Source organism: Andrographis paniculata, unplaced genomic scaffold (genome assembly GCF_009805555.1).
Source record: "Andrographis paniculata isolate CXL003 unplaced genomic scaffold, ASM980555v1 Contig74END, whole genome shotgun sequence".
In the NCBI taxonomy this organism is placed as follows: domain Eukaryota; kingdom Viridiplantae; phylum Streptophyta; class Magnoliopsida; order Lamiales; family Acanthaceae; genus Andrographis; species Andrographis paniculata.
This window is the reverse complement of record NW_026137611.1, coordinates 1,899,282-1,920,930: the sequence shown is the minus strand read 5'-3', so window position 1 is coordinate 1,920,930 and position 21,649 is coordinate 1,899,282. Positions and strand designations below refer to the sequence as shown.

At 30.4% G+C, this 21,649-nt stretch overlaps 2 protein-coding genes across 4 annotated transcripts; both read right to left on the bottom strand.

The window, feature by feature from the left end:
• Positions 1-8,787: 8,787 nt before the first annotated feature.
• On the bottom strand, positions 8,788-12,112 carry LOC127265810 (protein GRAVITROPIC IN THE LIGHT 1-like). Its single transcript, XM_051295815.1, has 3 exons — positions 11,877-12,112; positions 11,484-11,570; positions 8,788-10,267 (listed from the first exon to the last, which is right to left on the bottom strand). The coding sequence occupies exon 3, from the start codon at positions 10,265-10,267 to the stop codon at positions 8,930-8,932; it is 1,338 nt and encodes a 445-aa protein (XP_051151772.1). The 5' UTR covers positions 11,484-11,570; positions 11,877-12,112; the 3' UTR covers positions 8,788-8,929.
• Positions 12,113-17,806: 5,694 nt separating this feature from the next.
• On the bottom strand, positions 17,807-20,828 carry LOC127266163 (probable LRR receptor-like serine/threonine-protein kinase At1g53420). Of its 3 annotated transcripts, none has more exons than XM_051296323.1 (8): positions 20,627-20,828; positions 20,352-20,534; positions 19,622-19,843; positions 19,003-19,271; positions 18,716-18,926; positions 18,398-18,635; positions 18,151-18,304; positions 17,807-18,054 (listed from the first exon to the last, which is right to left on the bottom strand). In XM_051296323.1, exons 1-8 carry the CDS (start codon positions 20,715-20,717, stop codon positions 17,869-17,871), a joined length of 1,554 nt encoding a protein of 517 aa, XP_051152280.1. In that variant the 5' UTR covers positions 20,718-20,828; the 3' UTR covers positions 17,807-17,868. The 3 variants fall into 3 exon arrangements, with proteins under 3 accessions (XP_051152280.1, XP_051152281.1, XP_051152282.1); XM_051296324.1 differs by having other exon boundaries at positions 18,716-18,914; XM_051296325.1 differs by having other exon boundaries at positions 20,406-20,534.
• Positions 20,829-21,649: the final 821 nt, after the last annotated feature.

Genomic DNA, 21,649 nt, shown 5'->3' with positions numbered 1-21,649 from the left:
TGTGTTGGTTTGTAAGATTTACACAGAATTTTACCGTGGTTTTACTGTTTAAATCCACAATCTACAAATCCCAAAACTCCCCACCTACAAATCATATTCTCCTGTTAGGTTTGCCACAAATCACTTTTCAACTTTTCTTTTTTTTTTTTTTCATATTTTATTTTTGTCACTACAAATTTCCAAATCAGCCTTCTACTTCGGCCAAAGAATGTTGAGGTGCCGGCGACGGCAACAACCGGCGAAAGAAGGTGGCGGAAGAAGGTGTAGAATTTTTAAAAATAAAAATAAAAAAATGAGAAATCAAAATTGTTAAAATAAGGTAAAAAAAAAAGAAAAGAAATCAAAACTCATCAGATGTTCCAGCGGTCGGCGGCGGACCTCGTCTCTGGAAGAAAGCGGCGGCAGAAGATGGGGAAAGGGAAAAAAATAATAATAAAAAAATAACGAAGAGAAGAAAATGAAAAAAGAAGAAAGGAAAAGAGATTGAGGTCGCAGCAGATAGAATGTATTTGTGGAATAGGATTTTTTTTAATCACAAACGTCAAATCAAATTATATTTTATTTATTTATTTATTTTATTTATTTAAATAATATTTAAATATTAATTTATTCAAAATATCACATCAATATATCAAATATTTCAATAAAATAATAATTTTTTTCAACATAACATTACAAAATTCAAACCCTCAAACAAACACAACTTAAAAATTCTTACTTCAAAATTTTCAAAAATCCAAATCCAAAATTCAAACCCCCGACAAACACACCCCTAGTGTTTTTAGGTGGAATTATCCTACATAAATATTATTAAAAATATATACTCCCTTCGTCGAAGAACTATAGTCTAGGTTGTGATTGACACGGGATGGGTAAAAAATACGGATAAAAGACTTTTTTACCTTTGTGGGTATATTAGTATAAAAAGTAGTGGCAATTGTGTAATAATAATGAAAAAATAAGGATAATTTTATAGTGATAAGATTATTTATGGAAATGAAACTATTGTTTTAGGACGGACAAAAATTGTAAACAAGACTATTCTATGGGACAACGGAAGTAATATATATTAACATAATATATATATACATACTACAAAAAAATCAATAATTCAATACAAAATATTGTTGTAAATAAAAGTATTTTTGTTTATAATTTTAATAAACAGGTATTCCCCTTCCCATCTATTATGACTTTCATTTGGGCACAATTATTAAGAAAATCTATATTATAAAGTTAATTATTTTTAATAAAGGAGATCTTCTATAATTTCGCACATGAGTTGTGATTTCTTGGTTTCGTCCGATCATTAATAACTTAATTATTTTTAGATCCAAATCCATCTGAAACAAGACAACAAACGATATCTTAAAACAATAAAAATAACCGAAAACGAGCTAGTGACAACAATAATAGTCATACACTACGGCCAAGTTTCGACTAGAGTGAAAAGGCATAAACTTTATTCGTTAATCATCGTCACAATCTCAGAACCCCACGAAATCTTTGGCCAACGGAAAACGGAATTTGGAATTATAACACGACCATAAGTCGAACTTAATCTCATCAAGTACGAAATTTGACTTCAAATTTGGGTCTTTTCGATTTCAGTTTAAGTAACAAAAATCCTTTTTTTTTTCATATTTACATAAAAAAAACAAAAAAATTATAAATCCAAAAAGGTACAAAATGTATACCGGTAAGAGACATTATCAAATAGCATCCTTAAATTTTGTAAGAACTCTTAAGAAACATAAATAGCATCGAAGCACACGAGGATTCAGATCATTCGGTATTTCACAAGGTACAAATTTAGTTTACCCTTTTTATTACGCATAAATCGATGAACCAAAAGCCGATCAAATACATCCAACAACATTGTTCAACTTTCGACACGTGGAATTCGGTCCTAACGACTAATAACAGCAACAACCAAACTTAGATAGCATACCTATCAGCTCATTAGTAACCACATTACGACACACACACACTTGCGCCGCAACCACAATCAATAACGTCAGAAACACGACAACGAATTTCCATTACCAACATGATCAATGACCGAGATATAGCTTTCCAAATGGAGGTACAAATCGATCACAACGACCCGGAAAAAGTTTCAGACACATGTGTATAGAAACAAACCCAAACTAGCTATCTCTCTACGAATTATTTCATCACACTTTTTTACCTCATCAAATCAGCTGTTAAAATTTCTCCATGGTCGATCAATTATTACAACACTGATCCATGATTTTGATTACAACGAAGATTCAAGAAACTCCTTTCACATAATCATTTCAAACTCCTAAAATTACTCAAAGATGAAAAATATTATATTTCAAATTAACTCTTCGCACATTCTTTATCCAACATTCTCCACTGGTAAAAATCAAGACACGACGACAATAATTAAGCTTAATAAATTCAAAAAAAAAATTATCACAAGGATACAAAAATGTATTACGGAATAAAGAAAATGAGATGAAATTAAAATTTAATCATCGTCCATATCGATAAATGGAAAATTATGTATATGAATATAATATTAAATATTTTAGACTATAATTAATTTCATCTACATGTATTCTCAACCCTCGTCAATGCAATAATTAATTATTTTTTTATAGATTTTTCATTTTAAAAAAAACAAATATTCGAAGGTTGTTTCAAAAACTATCAAATTATTTTTAGTGTCGTTTATAAAAAATATATATAATATCCATCGAAAATTTGAACAAAAGGCATGTGAAATTCCAAATTCAACCGATTGGACAAAAATAAAACCCCAAATTTGTAAATTTTAAAAGTTATACTTTATTCCCCCCGGATCGGAAAATTAAGTGACGGAACAAAAGTTCGCCGGAGAAAATTTAGAATTTAATCATGATATCCATCTCTAAACCGCACGCGCACGAGATCTACACGATGAATTAACTCAAAACATAAGATCGCAACACAAAAACAATGAAATTCAAAATCATCGGAGTTAAAACGGTCAGAGAAAAACACATAAAAGTTTATCGACAAAAAATTGTATGTAATTTCGATATTTACGCTCGTAACCTCTATATCCGCATGCCTCCAGCATTTAATTGTACGGGTAAGATGCTCGGAGTCATTATCGACGAGTAAAACATTTATATTTGTCGTCATTATGCCGGCGAGAAAACGGAGAAAGATCGATTAAGAGAAGAACACGAGAACCAGCCGTAGAAAAAGTGAGAGTGGATGCTTATGCCACTGCCACTGCCCGGACGGATATATACATAGGCGGAAAAAAACCGATTTAATCTAATTTTTATTTTTTAATAAAATTTATACATAAATATATCATCTACGCGTAAGTAAATGAGTGATGTTTGACTAATTTGTATACATAAATAATTTTACATGACTAAAAAAAGTACATAATTAAGGAGTGTTTGTTTGATTTTTTTAGACTTTTTTTTTCTAATAAAATATATATTAAATATGTATAAAATCATTATGATTTTTATTTAGAAACTATAGAAATCCAAAATATATTTGAACAGAACCAAACATGCATAAACGATAAAAAAAAAATGTAAATCCGTTTTTAAATTCAAAATTTGAGAAAATTTATACGATTCATCTGAAATTACCAAACAAAGCAACCAACGACATTGTTTTGTCCATCCAAGGTCATTTAGTATCCCAAAAGCACTAATCACTAAAAATAAGTACACTTATTTTTACACTCGAAATTACACGAAAGTCGCACGGTTAATCTAAAACAGCCGAACCAAGCAACCAACGATATTGTTTTGTTCACCCGATGTTATTTAGGGCCCCAAAAACTCTAGAGGCTTAAAAAAATTGTACATATGTTTTCAGACTCAAAATTACACAATACTTGCACGGATAATAAACAACCAAACAAAATCAACTAGTGATATTATTTTGTCCATCCAAAATAGCTTAGGGCCCTAAAAACCATAACCGCTAAAAAAATATTAAACCATTTTTAGATTGGAATTTGAAAAAATTCTCACGTTTCATCCTAAATGACCAAACGAATCGACCAAAGATATTATTTTGTGCATCCGAAGTTGTTAAAGGCTCTAAAAATCCTATATGCAAAAAAATGTAGCTCATTTTTTGAATCTAAATTAAATAGAACTTTCATGATTTATCCAAAATGAAAAACCGAAACGTAAACTCAATTTTAGATTCAAAATTCGACAAAATTTGCATGATTCATCCAAAATGATCAAACAAACCAACCAATAATATTTTTCTTATTAATTCAAACTCATTTTGGACCATAAAAACCATAAACGATAAAAATATATATATAAATTAATTATTAGATAAAGAAATGAACAAAATTCGCACGGTTCATCCGAAATGAGCATACGAATCAACCAGCGATTTCTTGTTAATCCGAAGTTGTTTAGAGCCAAAAAACCAAAACGCTAAAAAAATATAAATTAATTTTATATTCGAAATTGAACAATTATCAGTCTTGTCTTTAAATTAATTGTCACATTGACAAAATATATCTCATATGTGTCACTTTTTTGCAAATTTTGTCCTTAGCCGTGCATCAAGTTCATGACGGTGTCGGTGTGAGTAAAATGGTGCTAAGGAAAATAAAAATTGCGAAAAAGTGACTAATGTATAATATATTTTTTCAGTGTGACAATTAAGAGACAAAAATGATAATTGACCATAAGTATAGATATTTGTTGCAATTTTCTCATAAATATTATAGGCAAAATAGTAAAAAATCCCCATATGGTTTTTCGAATTAGCTGAAAACCCCCCTCTGATTTTAAAATTCCAAAAAACCTACATGTGGTTTCCAAAATGCTACACACTCTCCTCCATCTCTAAACTTGACTAACGGACGTTAATTTTTATCACATTTGACCGTTATATCTTTATTTATATATGTTTTAATTTATTTCTTTCTTCTTCTCTTCTCTCCAAGAGATTCTTCTTCCCCAATTTCTTCTTCACACGCAGGTTTTTCGCAATTTTTTTTTCTTCTTCTCCAATTCTTTTTCGCGCCCCGCAGCCTTACCCTGTTCTTTCTTTTCTTCTTTTTTCTCCAATTCTTTTTTCCTTCTTCTTCATCTCCAATTCTTCTTTGAAAAATGAAGAACTGGAAAATAATAAGAAGAGAAAGAAGACGACCGGCAGAAACGGCTGGAGCAGGGAAGAAGGAACAAAGAAGAGAAAGAGAAGAAAGAAGAAGCGGAACAAGAAAAGAAAGAAGAAGAAGAAGCGGGCTGGACCAGGTTTTTTATTATTTTTTTTCCTCAAATTTCTTTCTTCTTTCTCTCTTTTTTCACCCAATTTTCTTTCTTCTTTATTTTTCCTCTCCAATTCTTCTTTCATCCTCAATTCTTCTTCTGCAACCAACAATGCCAAATTCTTTCACTTCTTTTTAGATTGATTTAAAATCTGGATGTTAAATTGGTTTCTTTGATTTCTGGATTTGGTAAAATAGAAGAAGAAATTGAACAATAAATTTGGGATCTATTTCAAATTTGGTTATGCTTAGTGGATTTAAAATGAAAAAAAAATAAACTGAGATTAATTTTTAAAAGTATGAAGAAGAACAAGGAAGAAAAAGAATAAGGAAGAAGAAGATGTTGTAGAAATAGTTATTAGGGTATTTTAGTAATTTTATACAAAAATATATCACGCGCGTGACATACAACCACTTTTAAATCCTAATGGATGGAGGATTTTTTGCAACATTTTAGAAACCACGGAGAGGTTTTTTAGATTTTTAGAACCATGGGGAATTTTCAACAAATTCGAAAAACTACAGGGTTTTTTTTGTTATTTTGCCAATATTATATATGTTGTATCAGTACGTATATATTTTATTTTTGATAATATTTATGTAGAGTCATACTATCTAAAAATAAGTTGGATTAATCCATTATTATATTACTCATTCCATCACATTGAAATATTGTTATTTTTTACTTTCGTTCGTTTCAAAACAAGGTTACTATTTCCTAATTTAGTAATTGTATTATCTACCTAATGTAATAAATATCGTTCCAACTTACATTATATTACAAAAATGCCATTATTTTTTTATTACACGACATTAGTAGGGGTATTTTTGTCTTTTTCACTACAACCTACTATAATACTAATATTAAAAAATCTACGTGCAAAAAATAAACAGTAACATTTTTACGGGACGGGGGGAGTATTATTTTTTATATTATCAATATAATTTATTTTTTATAAATATTAATATTTTAATTTTAATTTATCTATTGTGCTATTAGTAAAAAAAAATTAAATCCGCCTCTGACTATTTTTTTTATAACGTGGGAATCCGCAGTCGCTACCTTTTGAATGCACTTTGGATAAACTTTTGGTCGAACATAATAGTTTACAAACTATGCTCGACAAAGGAAGTCACACTATGCGAACCATGTGTGGCAGACAAAATTCGAAGGCGTCTATAAGTAAAATTAATGTGAGAAACTAGACCCGCCCCGATCGACTATTTTACCTATATAATATGTAAAATTAATGTGAGAATATTCATTTCAATAAATATAAATATAAGGATATTTGTAATGTGCATACTCTGTTGTCCATACATTAAAAAAATTATATATTACTCCGAGCTTAGACAATGAAAAATGACAAAAATATATAATTACTAAATAGAATGAGGAAGTACATACTTTTGTTATACTCCCTCCGTCCCAAAAAAAAATATCAATTTGCTTTTTGCACGTAGTTTTAGAAATATTAGTATTATATTGGAATATATTAGGAATAAAGTAGAAATGACTAAAATAACCTTATTAGTATGTGTGATATAAATGTAATGGCATTTGTGTAATATATTGTAAGTTGTAAGGGTATTTGTAATGTTAGGTAGATAGTACAGTTACTAAAAAAGAAAATTGATACTTTGTTATGGGACGGACTAAAATGAAAAAATGGATACTTTATTATGGGACGGAAGGAGTATAAAACATAATATTCTATCTGTCCCGCCACGACCCCATTTTATTTTTGGTACGTCTCACGAAAGATAATCTCTTTCTATTTTTGGTAAATTTATCAATCTTAAACATACTTAACAAATATAAATCAATTTAATTAAACTTCTAACGTCTTACAAGTAGGACCACTCAAAACCTCTTTATTTCTATCTCTCTCCTCAATTAACAAATATTTTTATCTATCTTTAAAATTTTTCATTTTTTTATAAAACTAATTTATGATAATGATAAATAAATAAATATATATTTTTTTATTCATTTGTATTATATAAAATTTTATTGTCTACAAAATGATATACATATTGTATATATTTTATTGAGATATAATTCTAAAAGTATTTAAAATAGCAACAACACTACACATATAAAAAAATAATAAAATATTATCTTAACTTATTATTAATAACTTAATAACCTACACTGTCTACCATACCGTGTCCCTAACAAAAGGCTCCATTTTTCGCGGGACGGAAGGAGTATTTAATAATGATTTTACCTTTAAAAAACAGATCTGATTGTGTTTTTTGAACTTATTATTTTTTGAACAATGATAATATTTATAATATACATATATATATATATATATTTACAAAAAAAAGTGCGATGATTATATAGTAAAAATACTTGAACCTTATCCAACAGAAGCACAACCGCTAAGTTTTTTCAACGGGTGGCTACTCTAAATTGTGTCGATTGAATGCTAAGTGTAGTCATATTTTCAAAACCCTTTCTCTTTAAGGTACCCACCCACTTTTTGATCTTCTCACTTTATGTATAGTTCAAATGAATTTCTTAATCCTCAAACTCAAATCGACACTATTTTATATCCAACATTGTCTGAAAAATGGTTCGATTTCTTGCGCTCACGATGTTTTTACTTCTCATTTCTACCCACACGTCTAGGGATGACAATGTGTCCCGGACTCCCGGGTAGACCTGACACCCGACCTGACCCGGACCCGATCCATTTATTTGGGGTCGAGTCCAATTCGGAGATCGGATCCGGGTTTGGGTCCAATTATTAGGATATCGGATCCGGGTCTGTGTCCGATCGGGTATTGTGTGTCCTTATTGAATCCGGGTCTGAGTCCGGTCGGATTTTGTGTACTCTTATCAGGTCTCGAGTCCAAAAGTGAACCTGTCTGGATCCGATCAATATATTACTAATATATTAATTATATATATTAATTATTTTAATATAATACTTTGAATAAAATATATAAATTTTAATATATGTTAGAATCCGAATCCAATTTTAAGTTAAATTTTAAGAATTGTAAGAACATTTTTGCGTCTGACGGATCTTGTCGAGTATTGTTCAGGTCAGGTCCGGATATAGTCTGATTTGGGTCTCAGATCCAAATATGTGTATTCGAATCGGGTCTCGGGTCCGACTGGATCTGACCAATACCCCACCCATTGCCATCCCTACCGTCTCCAATCCTCAGATATGAAAACGTCCCGGACATCGAAAACCCAAATGTCGACTCAAATCGAGCCCAATCCAATGTAGTACAAGACATCCATCCCCGTGGATCAAGAAAGTCTATTCCGAGCCTCAATATAGGACACCGGACCATAGCCTAAATATTTGATGCGCAATAATCCATTGAACGAACAAATAATTCGCTATGTCTATGTCGATTTTAGTTAATTTAATGTTTAGGTAGCTCGGAGTTGCGCCAATTATGGTTGTATCTGTTACGTACATCGACATACATATATATATATATATAGGCATATAACACAAGGTTCGAGTTATAAGATTCGAATGGAATGTCTAAATACTATCATCGCGCTTTTATATTTATGTCAAAACACTTGGAGACGGCGCTACTTAAACTAAAAGTTTTTAGCTATCCATATACAGTTGCTAGATATCGATCGCGATCCAAAAGCTTAAAGAAAAGAACTTAACGGCGAAGATATACCTGGCATTGAATTACGGTTGGCCCGATTTTGAACCCGGGAACTACGGTGAATGCCACACGAGGGTCGGCTTCCGGGCCGGCGCTATCACAAATCAAGAAAGCCTCGTCGCTTAAGCTCTCCATGTACACTTCGCAAAAACGGCTTCCCCTTCCCGCCTGGAAAATCGAGGCTGGCGGATCGAACGACAACGACAAGCAACGTAGGACCCATACACGCTTCGCCATCTCGATGAACGCCGAAAAACACGGAGCATCAGGAAAATTAATCGAATCCGCGGAATCCCTAATGCCCAAGTTACCGAAAAGGGATGCTTCCATCTTCGGATGAACAATTTCCGCGTACTTTCTACGGCAATATGTAGCGAACGGCGATTTAGGCTTTCGGGATATGTAATCCTTGGGCCGAACCGATTTTAGCTCCGTGAATCTCTCGAAAAATTGGCGACCGCAGTGATCGCCCTGATTCGGCATGGACTCGATTGGGTTGGAGTTGTTGAATCCGTCAAACATTTTCTTGCACACGAAGGACTCGAACGCGTAACATTTATGACTCGGTTTCCAGAACGAGACATCAGGTTCGATCGAGCAGGCTGCGTCATCCATATTCCATCCTGTGGATTCCATTTCTCCGATCAGCAAGCGGACAAAGCTACGGACGGACTTAAGCATATGTCGGAAATATGCAACGAAATGGCTCGGCTGTAGGTCTGATAATCGTATATTCTCCGGATGGACTAACTGCCCGCTTGCGTTCACCTTCTTTTCTAGCACCTTGTTCCCCCTCTCGGCTTCGCACAATTTCTTCTTAAGAGAGGTAATTTCGTCGTCTTTGAGTTTCAGCTGCGATTCCAATTTCTTACCGGTGATCTCGTAAATTTTCAGGAGATTCTTCTGCTCCTGAATCTCGGACAGAAGAAGTGACGTTTCGGGAGGGATAGCATACGCCGGTTTCTGCAAGTAATTCTGTTTCATCGTTGACACATTCTTAAGCTCCGATACAATCATCTGATCGGCTGATTGAATCCCGTCCGCATCGTAAGGCGATTGGGAAAATTGCAGCTGTGCGTACGCAGCCTTAACAGTGGATATGCTGGCGAACAGTTGCGCGAAAAATGCTTCATTTCTAACAGCCTCGTCGTTTTCATCTTCAGAAGGAAGCCGGGATTTTTGGACTACATCGGAATTTGTCTTTTCGAGGGTCTTCGACCTCTTCATTCCCTCATCTTGAGGTACCCCGGAAGCAGCTTGAACTCGAAAGACCTTAGAAAATGGGCCGGACAGTCTACTCTTATTATTCGACAAATTATCATCCAAATCCATCTGAAACAAGAAAATAAACAATATCTTAAAACAATAAAAATAACCAAAAAACGAACTAGTGACAACAACAATAGTCATAACACGACGGCCAAGTTTCAACTAGAGTGAAAAGGCATAAACTTTATTCGTTGATCAACGTCACAATCTCAGAACTCCACGAAATCTTTGACCAACGAAAAACGGAATCTAGAATTATCACATTAGACCGAATAATGACAACATTCCAGCAAGAAAACGATAGGTATTATAACACGAGCATAAGTTGAACTCAATCTCTTCAAGTACAACACTTGACTTGAAATTTGGGCCTTTTCGATTTCAGTCGAAGTAACAAGAATCCTTTTCTTCATATTTACATAACAAAATTATAAATCCAAAAGCTACAAAATGTTAACCGGTAAGAGAACTCTTAGGAAACATAAATTGCATCGAAGCACACGAGGATTCAGATCATTCGGTATTTCATAAGGTACAAATTTAGTTTACCCTTTTTATTATGCATAAACCGATGAACCAAAAGCCGATAAAATACAGCCAATGACATTGTCAACTTTTGACACATGGAATTCGGTCCTAACGACTTATAACAGCAACAACCAAACTTAGATAGCATACATATCAGCTCATTTGTAACCACATTACGACACACACACATGCACGGACCACAATCAATAGAGTCGCAAACACGATCACGAATTTCCATTCCCAACGTGATCAAGGACCGGAGTATAGCTTGGCAAATGGAGGTACAAATCGATCATAACGACCCGAAAAAAGTTTCGACACATATGTATAGAAACAAACCCAAACTAGCTATCCCTCTTTGAATTCTTTCATCACATTTTTACCTCGTCAAATCCGCTGTTAAAATCTCTCCATGGCCCATAAATTATTACAACGCTCATCCATCACTTTCATTACAAAGATTATTCAAGAAAGTCCTTTCACATCATCATTTCAAAATCCTAAAATTACTCAAAGATGAAAATTTTACATTTTAACTTCAACTCTTCGCACATTTCTTAATCCAACATTCTTCACTCACATAATCAGTCCCCCAACCCCACCCCCCCAACCCCCACGTGGTGCTCACGTGATTCATTCTTGATGGATCCACTTCATGATCCATTCGGCCATGGGAGGAGCTCTCAAGAAAAGCTTAAAAAGAACATACATCTAAAAATTACTTTTACAAGAAAAGTAAAAATAGAGTTACCTTTAGAAAGCCCTCAAAAATCGAGATGAACAGCTGATTTAATCAACAAAACACCATCATCGTCATCATCAGATTTCTCCCAAACACCTGATGCAAAACACCATAAACCAAAAAAATAAAATGTAAAGATTTATGCAAATGAACACACACACACACATACACACGTGGGTGGGCAGTGTGTGTTCCGGAATGAAGCCAATTAGAAAAACAAACAAAAGATGGAATCTTTAAGCAGTGAAATATGAATACAAAAATACCTAAACCCGAAAGGGAAAAAGGATCTCAGAGTTGATTTAAAAAACTAAAAAGCCACAAAACGCCGAGGAAAATCTCCCTCAGCAAAATCTAACCTTCAAACGGAATCGAAACGATGGAAAGGAAAACTGCACTAACCTCATTAAGACAGTTCGTGAAATCAGATTCATTCAGAGGTCTGCCATTGAGAAGAAAGATGAAAGCATTTTCATTTCATTTCATGGAGAGTCTTGTTGAATCGCAGAGAATGAATGGGAAATTGGAGTGGTGGGGAGAAGGTGAGGCGGAGGAGAGGAAAAGGACGAAAATGGCGGTCAGAGGACAGGGCATTGGGAGAATCAAAAACCTGCAGCACTCAGCGTGGGGACGAATTCCGCTCTGCAACTCTCCTCCTCAGTTTGCTGTTTTCTTCTTTCTTTGACATGGTTGGACGGATTTGCCCTGCTGGAGTAGGGGTAGTGTGGTAATTTCGATTGATGCCTTAATGACGCGGTTTGGCTTTGGGGGAATGTCCACGAGGGAGGTGTTTGCTTTTCCTAATACTATTATGATAATATGTAATTAAATACCTAAAATATATTTTGTTGTTTTGATTTTTTAGTTTGAATTTACAATTATTTTTTCATATAAATAAATATCAAATGATTTAACTTTTATATAATACTCTCTCAGTCTCAAATACTATGCAGCATTTTTTTTAGTATGTTTCAAATACCATGCAATATTTTTAAAATAGAAAATAATTAATTATATATAATCTCTACCTCACATTTTATTCTCTCACATCGTCCAAATAAAATATATATTTCTCTCTCCATCACATCACCTACTTTTAAAATATCATACTTAATACTATCCACCTAAAAATCCCTGTCAAAAACAAATGTTGCACCTTGTTTGGGACAGAGGGAGTATTAAACAATATATACTGAAATTATTTACTCCACCCGTCCATTATCAAATCATTTTTTGAAATTTTGTAGTAAATTAATAAATATTAATAATATTTTATTAGTCAGTGGAAATGCATAAGATATTTTGATATTTTTATCATTTAACTTTATGTATAAAGTAATTATATTTGCAATGATATGTTTGTAATTTAGGTAAAAGTTAACGGTATTTTGGTATTAATTTATAATTATTTTTTCTAAAATAAGAAAAAATACTTTGAAAAAGACAAACAAAAATGGTAAAATAATATTTTGAATTGAAATGGAGAAAAATTAAATATTTGAAAATATATATTCCTTCCGTCCAGTTAATTGTTCATTTTAACAGTGGCACAAAGTTTTAAATACCATATAATTAATAATTATTTAAAAAGTTAATAGTAAAAATAATTATGATATAATAAAAATAATTATAAATTAAAATTAAAATAACTAAATAATTTAATTAAAATAAAAAAATATGTATATAAATTATGAATTTAAAAATGTGATTAAAGTGTATAATTATTTTTTTTTTAAAAAAAAAAGAAACAATTTATATGAGACCACCAATCTGAAAGAATGAACAAATCAACTGGGACCAATAAAGTAATACTCCCTCCGTCTCATTAGTAAGTATTCAATTACTTTTTACGCGCAGTTTTAGGTATATTAGTATTATATTGGAATATAGTAGGAATAAAGTTGAAATGACTAAAATAATCTTGTTAGTATGTGTGATATAAAGGTAATGACATTTGTGTAATATATTGTAAGCTGTAAGAGTATTTGTAATATTAGGTAATAATACAGTTACTAAAAAAAAGGAAATGGATATTTTGTTATGGAACGGACTAAAATAGAAAAATTGATACTTTGTTATGGGACGGTGGTAGTATTCGGGGTGTGTTTGTTTGGGGGTTTGGATTTTGAGTTGGGATTTGAATAGTAAAAATTTTGAATTTGAATAGTTGTATGATGTGATATAAATAGGTGTTGATGTGATATTTTGAATGTAAAATTGATTTTTAGTATAATATAAAAAATAAAAAATACGTGTTTAATTTGATGTATTTGGGGGGAAAAAATATGATGAACAGTGGATTTAAAATCCAATCACAAACACACCTACATATATTGAATCTTATGAAAAATATAGTATAACATCTACATTCAAATATATATTTAAGTACTACAACAACGGATTATACATCCTACACGTCGATTTGAATTAAATTATTATGGTGTTGATTTAATCAAATCCATGCATGTTATTAAAGTATATAATATATATATAGTATACAATATATTTATAACACATTATATATTTTATTATAGGGAAAATTATTTTTTTAATTTCGTAACTGGATCACTTTATTATTTTAGTCTCGTAAATGAAGGTTGTCTTAAACTAATCTCGTAAGTGAAAAAAACTTTTCAATTTAGTCCGGAATGCCTATTGGTCATCTGCGTGGCAAACTGGCGGATACGTGTCGGCCAGATCAGCGCGCGCCACGTGACTGACACATGGATAATTTTTATTTTTTTTATTTCTATTTTTTTTAAAATAAATAAATAAAAGTTAAATTAAATATATAAAATATATAAAAAAATAAAATTTCAAAATATAAGAAAATAAAATATAAAAATTAAAATGACAAAATAAAAATTATCCATATGTCGGTCAGATCACTACCACATGGCCGCTATATGAATAATTTATATTTTTTATATTGAAAATAAAAATAAAATATAAAAAATACAATTAAAAAATATACTAATATATAAATTATTAAAAGTCACATAGTGCTGACTTGACGTACATATGGATAATTTTATTTTTTATTATTTATTTTATTATTTATTATTTATTTTATTTTTATAATTGTAATTTTTTATATTTTAAAAAAATACAAATAAAAATAATCCACGTGGCAGATATGTGTCAGCCAGTCTGTCGCGCAGATACCACCTGAGGACTAAATTGAGAAAAAATTTTACTTACGGAATTAGTTTATAACAGCCTCCGGTTACCTCCAGTTATATGACTAAAATAATGAAGGGTCAATTACATACTAAAAAACAGTTTACCCTTTGTTATAATATATTTCCTCCGTCCCACGTACCATGTTCACATTGTCGTTTCTGTCCGTCTCACATCCCATGTCACTTTCATTTTTTGGAAAATGATTACACACTTTAATCTGATTTTAAACTTTTTAATTTTTTTTTAAAATTTTAATTAAAGTAATTAGTTATCATCTTAATTTATAATTATTCATATTATAAGATAATTATTTTCACTAATATATTTTTAATTATCTACTAATTATACTTATCCCAATTTTTGTGTCTACAATGATCCATACATTCAATGTGGGACGGAGCGAGTAATATATATATATATATATTATTATATCACTTTTTTTCTAAATTTTATATATCTATGTATATATATTTGAATATTTTAGCGCGGGATCCACAACTAATAATAATAGTTATATACTCTATCTGCACTATAACAGTTAATATATTTTTATTTTTAATAAATTTATTAATAAATATAAATTAAGTTAATTAAATTTATAATATTAGGATTTCCTTAAAATCTCTTCTATTTCTCCTTAGTAAAATAATAATATTTTTATTTATATATAAAATTCCCTATATTATACTCCTAAATTTCTCCTCAGTAAAATAATAATATTTTTATTTATATATAAAATTCCTTATATTATACTCCTACATGCCATGTCCCACGTTTATATTTGCTTTTTATATAAAGTTTTAGAAATATTAGTATTATATTAATATAGAGTATAAATAAAGGTAAAAAGACTAAATTAACCATATTAGTATTGTATGATATAAAGGTAATGACATTTGTGTAATATATTGTAAATTGGATGAGTATTTGTAATATTAGGTAGATAGTACAATTACTAAAAAAAAAAAGAATGGATACTTTATTGTGGTACGGACGAAAATGAAAAAATAGATAGATTGTTAAGGGACGGATGGAGTATAAAATTAGTCTATATTAATTATAAATATTTTTTATTATATAAAATTTTATTTTCTACAAAATAATATTCATATTATATACTCCCTCTGTACTGTTCTAAAAATGTCTCGTTTACCTTTTTGCGTAATTGTATTTATCATTAAAAAAAAATATTTGTATAATTTTTTTGTACAAATGTCATTATAATAGTATTATAAAACACTATTAGAAATATTTTTTTATTTATCTTGATTTGTACTATATTTTCATATAATAACTAATATTTAAATATCAACACGCAAAAAGTAAATAAGACCTTTAAAGCCGGAGATAGTATATTTCACTGATGTATAATATTTAAAATATTTAAATATTATTTTATTTTTTTAATCATATACATTAATTTTTATTTTAAAATATCAATAATACCCACTGATATAAAAATAATAAAATAATATAATAACCTACTAAACTCTATTACTCCTTCCGTCCCGTGTCCACATTGTTGTTTCTATCCGTCATATATCTCATCTCACTTTCTTTTTTTAAAAATAACTACGTAGTAACTTAGCACAGTTTTTAATAAACATTTACTCCCTCCGTCACAGAAGAAGTGTCTTGTTGGAAATTGACACGAAAATTAAAAAATAATAGTATTTAATTAAAAGTGAGTATAAAATAGAATGTAAAAGACTAAAATGTCTTTACTTTTTGAAGGATTTTAAAAAGTAGGTTAGAGTAATAATTATGGGTAATTTGAAAAAGTATGAATAATTTTGTTATAAAGTAGGGACCACGGTTACTAAATAAAGAAACAGGACAATTGTTTTGAAACGGACAAAAATGAAAAAATAAGACAACTCTTTTGGGACGGAAGAAGTACTATTTTTTCATAAAAGATCACATCAAAATACAAATTAAAAAAAAAAAAATTCAAATTCAAATTCAAACTACAATCAAATAGAACCAATTATTTTTTTCGATTTTGAATGGATGCGTGCATGCTTGAGTATGAGAAAAAATTTTGTAAGTGCATGGTGAGTAAAAACCAAATAATACAGACATATTTATTTGTGGGGCCACTCGGTATAAATATATTATTTTTGTAAATTAAATTTATATGACCCCGCCCACATGTATAATTCTAATTGCAATATAAGTTAGAAATAAAATAATAAGAGACTTAAATTGAATTGTTCATAACTTCATGTACACTATTTTCAAATTATTTTAAGAATTTAAAATTTTTTAAGATTACAATTGTAGCTACAAAAATGGATTTTTTCTAACAAATTTCTAAATAGAATTGAGATAACTATTTTTACAAAATATGAGGAGTATGATTGTTTGTTTTTAGTTTGATTTAGTCTTTAAATTAGGTTTTGTATTGAATTATTAATTTTTTTAAATGTATAGAGTATATTATACATATATATATATATATTTTGCTTGCCTATCTGAGTATGTTATAATTATTTAAAAATATTAATTGAAAAATATATCAAATTCTTTTTATAATGGATTTGTTTGTTTAGTGTTTTGGTTTAATTTTTTTTTTTTTAAGATGATTTTTTTTTAAGATGATAATATACATATATATATATATATTAAAAGTTGTGTAGAATTTTTTTTTTTTACAAACAAATCTATTAATATTAATTAAAAAATATATATATCAAAAAAATTTTGGTGAAAAAATACGTCCAGCAGTATTAAAAATTGAGAGTATGTAAAATAGTTTGTTAATTAAAATTAAAGAAAATATATAGAATTATATCCATTTAATTTTATTTTGTTGAAGAACTTTAAAGTGATAGTTTAAATATTATTTGAATATATTTATCAATGTATCTTTAGTAATTTCATTAATATCTATCTTTATTTTTTTTTAATAATAAAAATAGTTCAACAATTATGTAAACTATTTATTTAAAATATATATCATATTATAAAATATCAAAGAATAAATAAAAAATGCCAATGTATAGCACATATTACAATTAGAGTGTATATAAAATATTGCTACACTAAAATAGTCCAACTTGACAATCAAACACTAATTTTATTATGTCAATTTCATTTTGAGAAGTATTCTCAACAATATGTCATTCCCAAATTTTCTACTTACGAAAGCAAGAGAAGGTGAGAGCCCCGTTGACATCTTATTTACAATTTTTTGTTGGTGAAATTTCAATTAAACATAAGTTTTTTTCTCAAGTATGTTGACAACAGTTGACATATTCGGCCTCTCCGTAGATTCAACATTCGTACAAACAAACGCCAACTCGATAATTATTTTTACCTCATTTTCCTTGTAGTTAGATTCCAATCTTGGATCAACTAGTTCTAGCAATTTCCCCATCTTCTTCAAAGATTTTGCCTAAATTTGTACACAAAAATATTACATTTTGCAAATTATAAATCCGAAAAAAAAAAAAAAAAATCGATAGATTTAAAATTGCGATAATGAATTTACCCATTCTAAAAGAAAGAAGGGATCGCCATTCGGCCCACGGGTTGTGGCTATGCTTTTCCCGCTAACAATTTCCAAAAGAACAATCCCAAATGCGTAAACATCTGCTTTGTCCGTTAAATAACCTCGCATAGCATATTCGGGCGACATGTATCCACTTGAAATAGGAAAACAAGACAATAATTATATACATCGAGGTATATGAATAAAACCAAAGTAGAATTAATAAAGTGAATGATTGAATTTTTACTAAGTTCCGGCAATGCGGGTGCTTATATGCGTGCAATCCTCTTCATCGAGCCGGGCAATACCAAAATCAGATATTTTGGGTGTGAGATCTTTATCAAGAAGTACATTAGTAGCCTTGATGTCCCGATGGACAATTTTGATCCTTGATTCTTCGTGAAGGAAATACAAACCTCGTGCAATTCCGAGACAAATATTGCGCCTTGTTGGCCAATCCAAGTGTAATTGTTGTCCTTCGGAACCTAAAAAATTGCAAACACGATTTACAATTTTTTAAAAAGACTCTACCGTCGCCAGATAAAGAGATTGAATAAAAGCGTACCAAATAAAGCACGAGCAAGACTATTGTTTTCCATATACTCATAGACAAGCAATAATTGATTGGCCTCGATGCAACATCCATAGAGCTTAACAAGATGAGGGTGTTTTAGAACAGAAATCATGCCGACTTCATTCACAAACTCACGGTTCCCTTGCTTCGATTTGGTAGAAAGTTGCTTCACCGCGATTACGGTGCCATCCTTTAGACATCCCTTCAAATAAAACAAACGAATCAAAATCTACGCGCTATTATAGTCTTGTACATGCAATATTCAAATTAATTGTCACCTTATACACGGGACCAAAACCACCCTCCCCAACCTTGTTCTTGGGGTTGAAATTATTCGTAGCTGCTTTAATTTGCTTCAAAGTAAACAGTGTAGTATGGAGGGATGGACCCTCATCATCAGTTTTACCATGCCTCGTCGCGTATTTACATGGCCGATAACCCTTCCACCAAAGAAGAGCCCCAAGTAGAAAAATCACAATAACAATTGATGTTACCACACCTAATATTATACCAGTAGAATGACTTGTCGATGTAGACGACTCCTTACCTGAAAGTATATTTACTTTGAATGATTAAATAATTATTTTTTTAAAAAAAAAAAAAATTTCCTCCGTCTGGCTCTAAGGTTCTCGTTTATCTTCTGCGTCATTTTATTAATATTAAAAATATTATTATATTTCTATAATTTTTTGCACAAATATCAATATAATAGTATTATAAGACACTAATAAAAGTATTTTTGTCATTTTCTTCTAATTTGTACTACGTATTCATATAATAATTAATATTAAAAAAACAATTAATTGAGAATAAGCACATTCATTAGAAACAACAATAAAAGTAGGAATTCAAAACACAAATATAAATACAAACTCAAACAAAACCTCAATCCCTTACGCGTGCTTGGGATTGGAGCATGTGCCGGGCTGTAGGGCCACGGGGCTGCAGCCAGACCGGAAGCACGTCCGCCGGGATACTTCCTAGGATCAATAGGATCACCAATAGATGCCAACATCTCTCTTGAGCTTGATCTTAAGCTTGAGCTAATAATAAATCGATCTTTGGAGATACTAGAACTCATCTCTTCCAAACTCAGCTTTCGTAATGGCTTCACCATCTCTATAAAATAAAATCGAAATATATGTCACAATTTAAATCAGAAAATGAGGAACACCTTTTGTTATTTACCTTCGCTCTATTTATATATATACTTCCGAAAATTCTAAATATATATTATTCAATCAACGATAATTTTTTAAAAATATCACGTCGAATATATTTTTTTTTTATTTTTAAAAAAGAGCATCATGTCATTTTGGACAAACGAAGAAATCTTAATGATGAATTAATTATTGTTTCTTGGATTTTATTTTATTTTTATTATTTTTGTAGTGTCATACAATTTTATAAATTTCTACTTAGCAGTTCTTCTAAATTTTGAAAAAATATTAAAATAGTAAAAAATTGAATATTCGATATAATATTTTATAAGAATAGATATCTATTTGATATGAAAACTTTTTTAAAAAGTACTGACGGTAAATAGTATCAAAATTTTAAAAAATATGTATGTATCTTGTTCATTTATTTTATTTTTTGCCGATATATTTTTTAGTATTGTATGCACCTCCCTTTCTGTTATCATTAGGATCCAAACTCGAGCTCGGACTACTGATCCAACCTGTTCTGGCACTTAGAATGGCATGATCAATCTCTAGAGCCACACTCGGGCTGATAGCAATCGAACGCGACAAATCCACACTGCGATCCCAATCACTCTTCCCCAAACTCGTCAACGACTTAAAAGTGCCTACAGAAGTTTCATAAATACCTATCATGAATATAAATGAACATAAACCATTTCAATAAATCTAAATACACGTGCTTGTGCGTGATCGTTACCTTGATGATGATAAGTAGGTGGAACGGCTCGTCCAAAAGCATGACCCCATAGGCAAACAAACACAACAAAAAGCCATTGGAACAGCATCATTACATACAGCCAATCTTACAGATATGTCGAATTCGAAATGAACATACAGAAGAAGCTGCAGCAACTGAAATGGCAGTGTAAGAAGAAGAGCTTGAGTCATGTAGATTTTGAGAGAATTATTTTACTAATTAATTGATGAGATCATATAGAGGTTGACGATGACCAGTTCTAATAACTAAGTCGTATGCATTAATCCTATCTTCAAATGGACTATTGGTTCATTGAAAATTGGAAGAGTGAGTATATATAACTCTCAATGAAAATAACAAGGATAAAAAAAAAAAATACTTTATACCCCGTGTTGATGTTGACACGGCCATGTTGGTGTAAAATATGCTGTCTATATGCAAATGTATGAACACTCATTCTATTGTTTTTACTCCTCGGAGAAGAAATTGACAGCGGCGAAACCAATTTTTCGGGTGTCAACGAAATGAAGAGTAAAGGAAAATATTCATTCTTGAATGCTAAACCACACCTCTCTTTAGCTAAAACATCAACCATTTCGATTGTTTTGCCAAGAAAATATTGGAGCGTTTTGGTGGAAAACATGCATTGCAAGCTTTTAATAAAGCCAAAGTTTCACCGATGAGTAGTTGAGGCATAAATCGGCACTAGACTGGAAGATTTTTTCATCTCAATTGTTTCCTCAAAAATTTTTAAAATTAAACCAACTTATTTAAAAAAATTTATATTACAATCTCTTTCATATTAATTATAGATAAATATATATATATATATAGACATATGTTTTTATTGATTTGTATTAAAAAAAAAATGATTATTTATAAAAGGACACTCATATTCAATATACTTAATTTATTAAAATATACTGTTTGTTTGTTTAGTATTTTGGTTTGACGTATATTTGTTTATGTGAGATATAATAAATTATATATGTAATAAAATGTTGTATTATGCAAAAAAACAAA

Coding starts and splice junctions, on each gene's coding strand:
- LOC127265810 (XM_051295815.1), bottom strand. CDS start 10,267: ATGGATTTGGATGATAATTTGTCGAATAATAAGAGTAGACTGTCCGGC.
- LOC127266163 (XM_051296323.1), bottom strand. CDS start 20,717: ATGATGCTGTTCCAATGGCTTTTTGTTGTGTTTGTTTGCCTATGGGGT. Junction 20,535..20,626: donor ACCTACTTATCATCATCAAG/GTAACGATCACG, acceptor AAACTTCTGTAG/GCACTTTTAAGTCGTTGACG. Junction 18,927..19,002: donor GTTTTGGTCCCGTGTATAAG/GTGACAATTAAT, acceptor TTTTATTTGAAG/GGATGTCTAAAGGATGGCAC.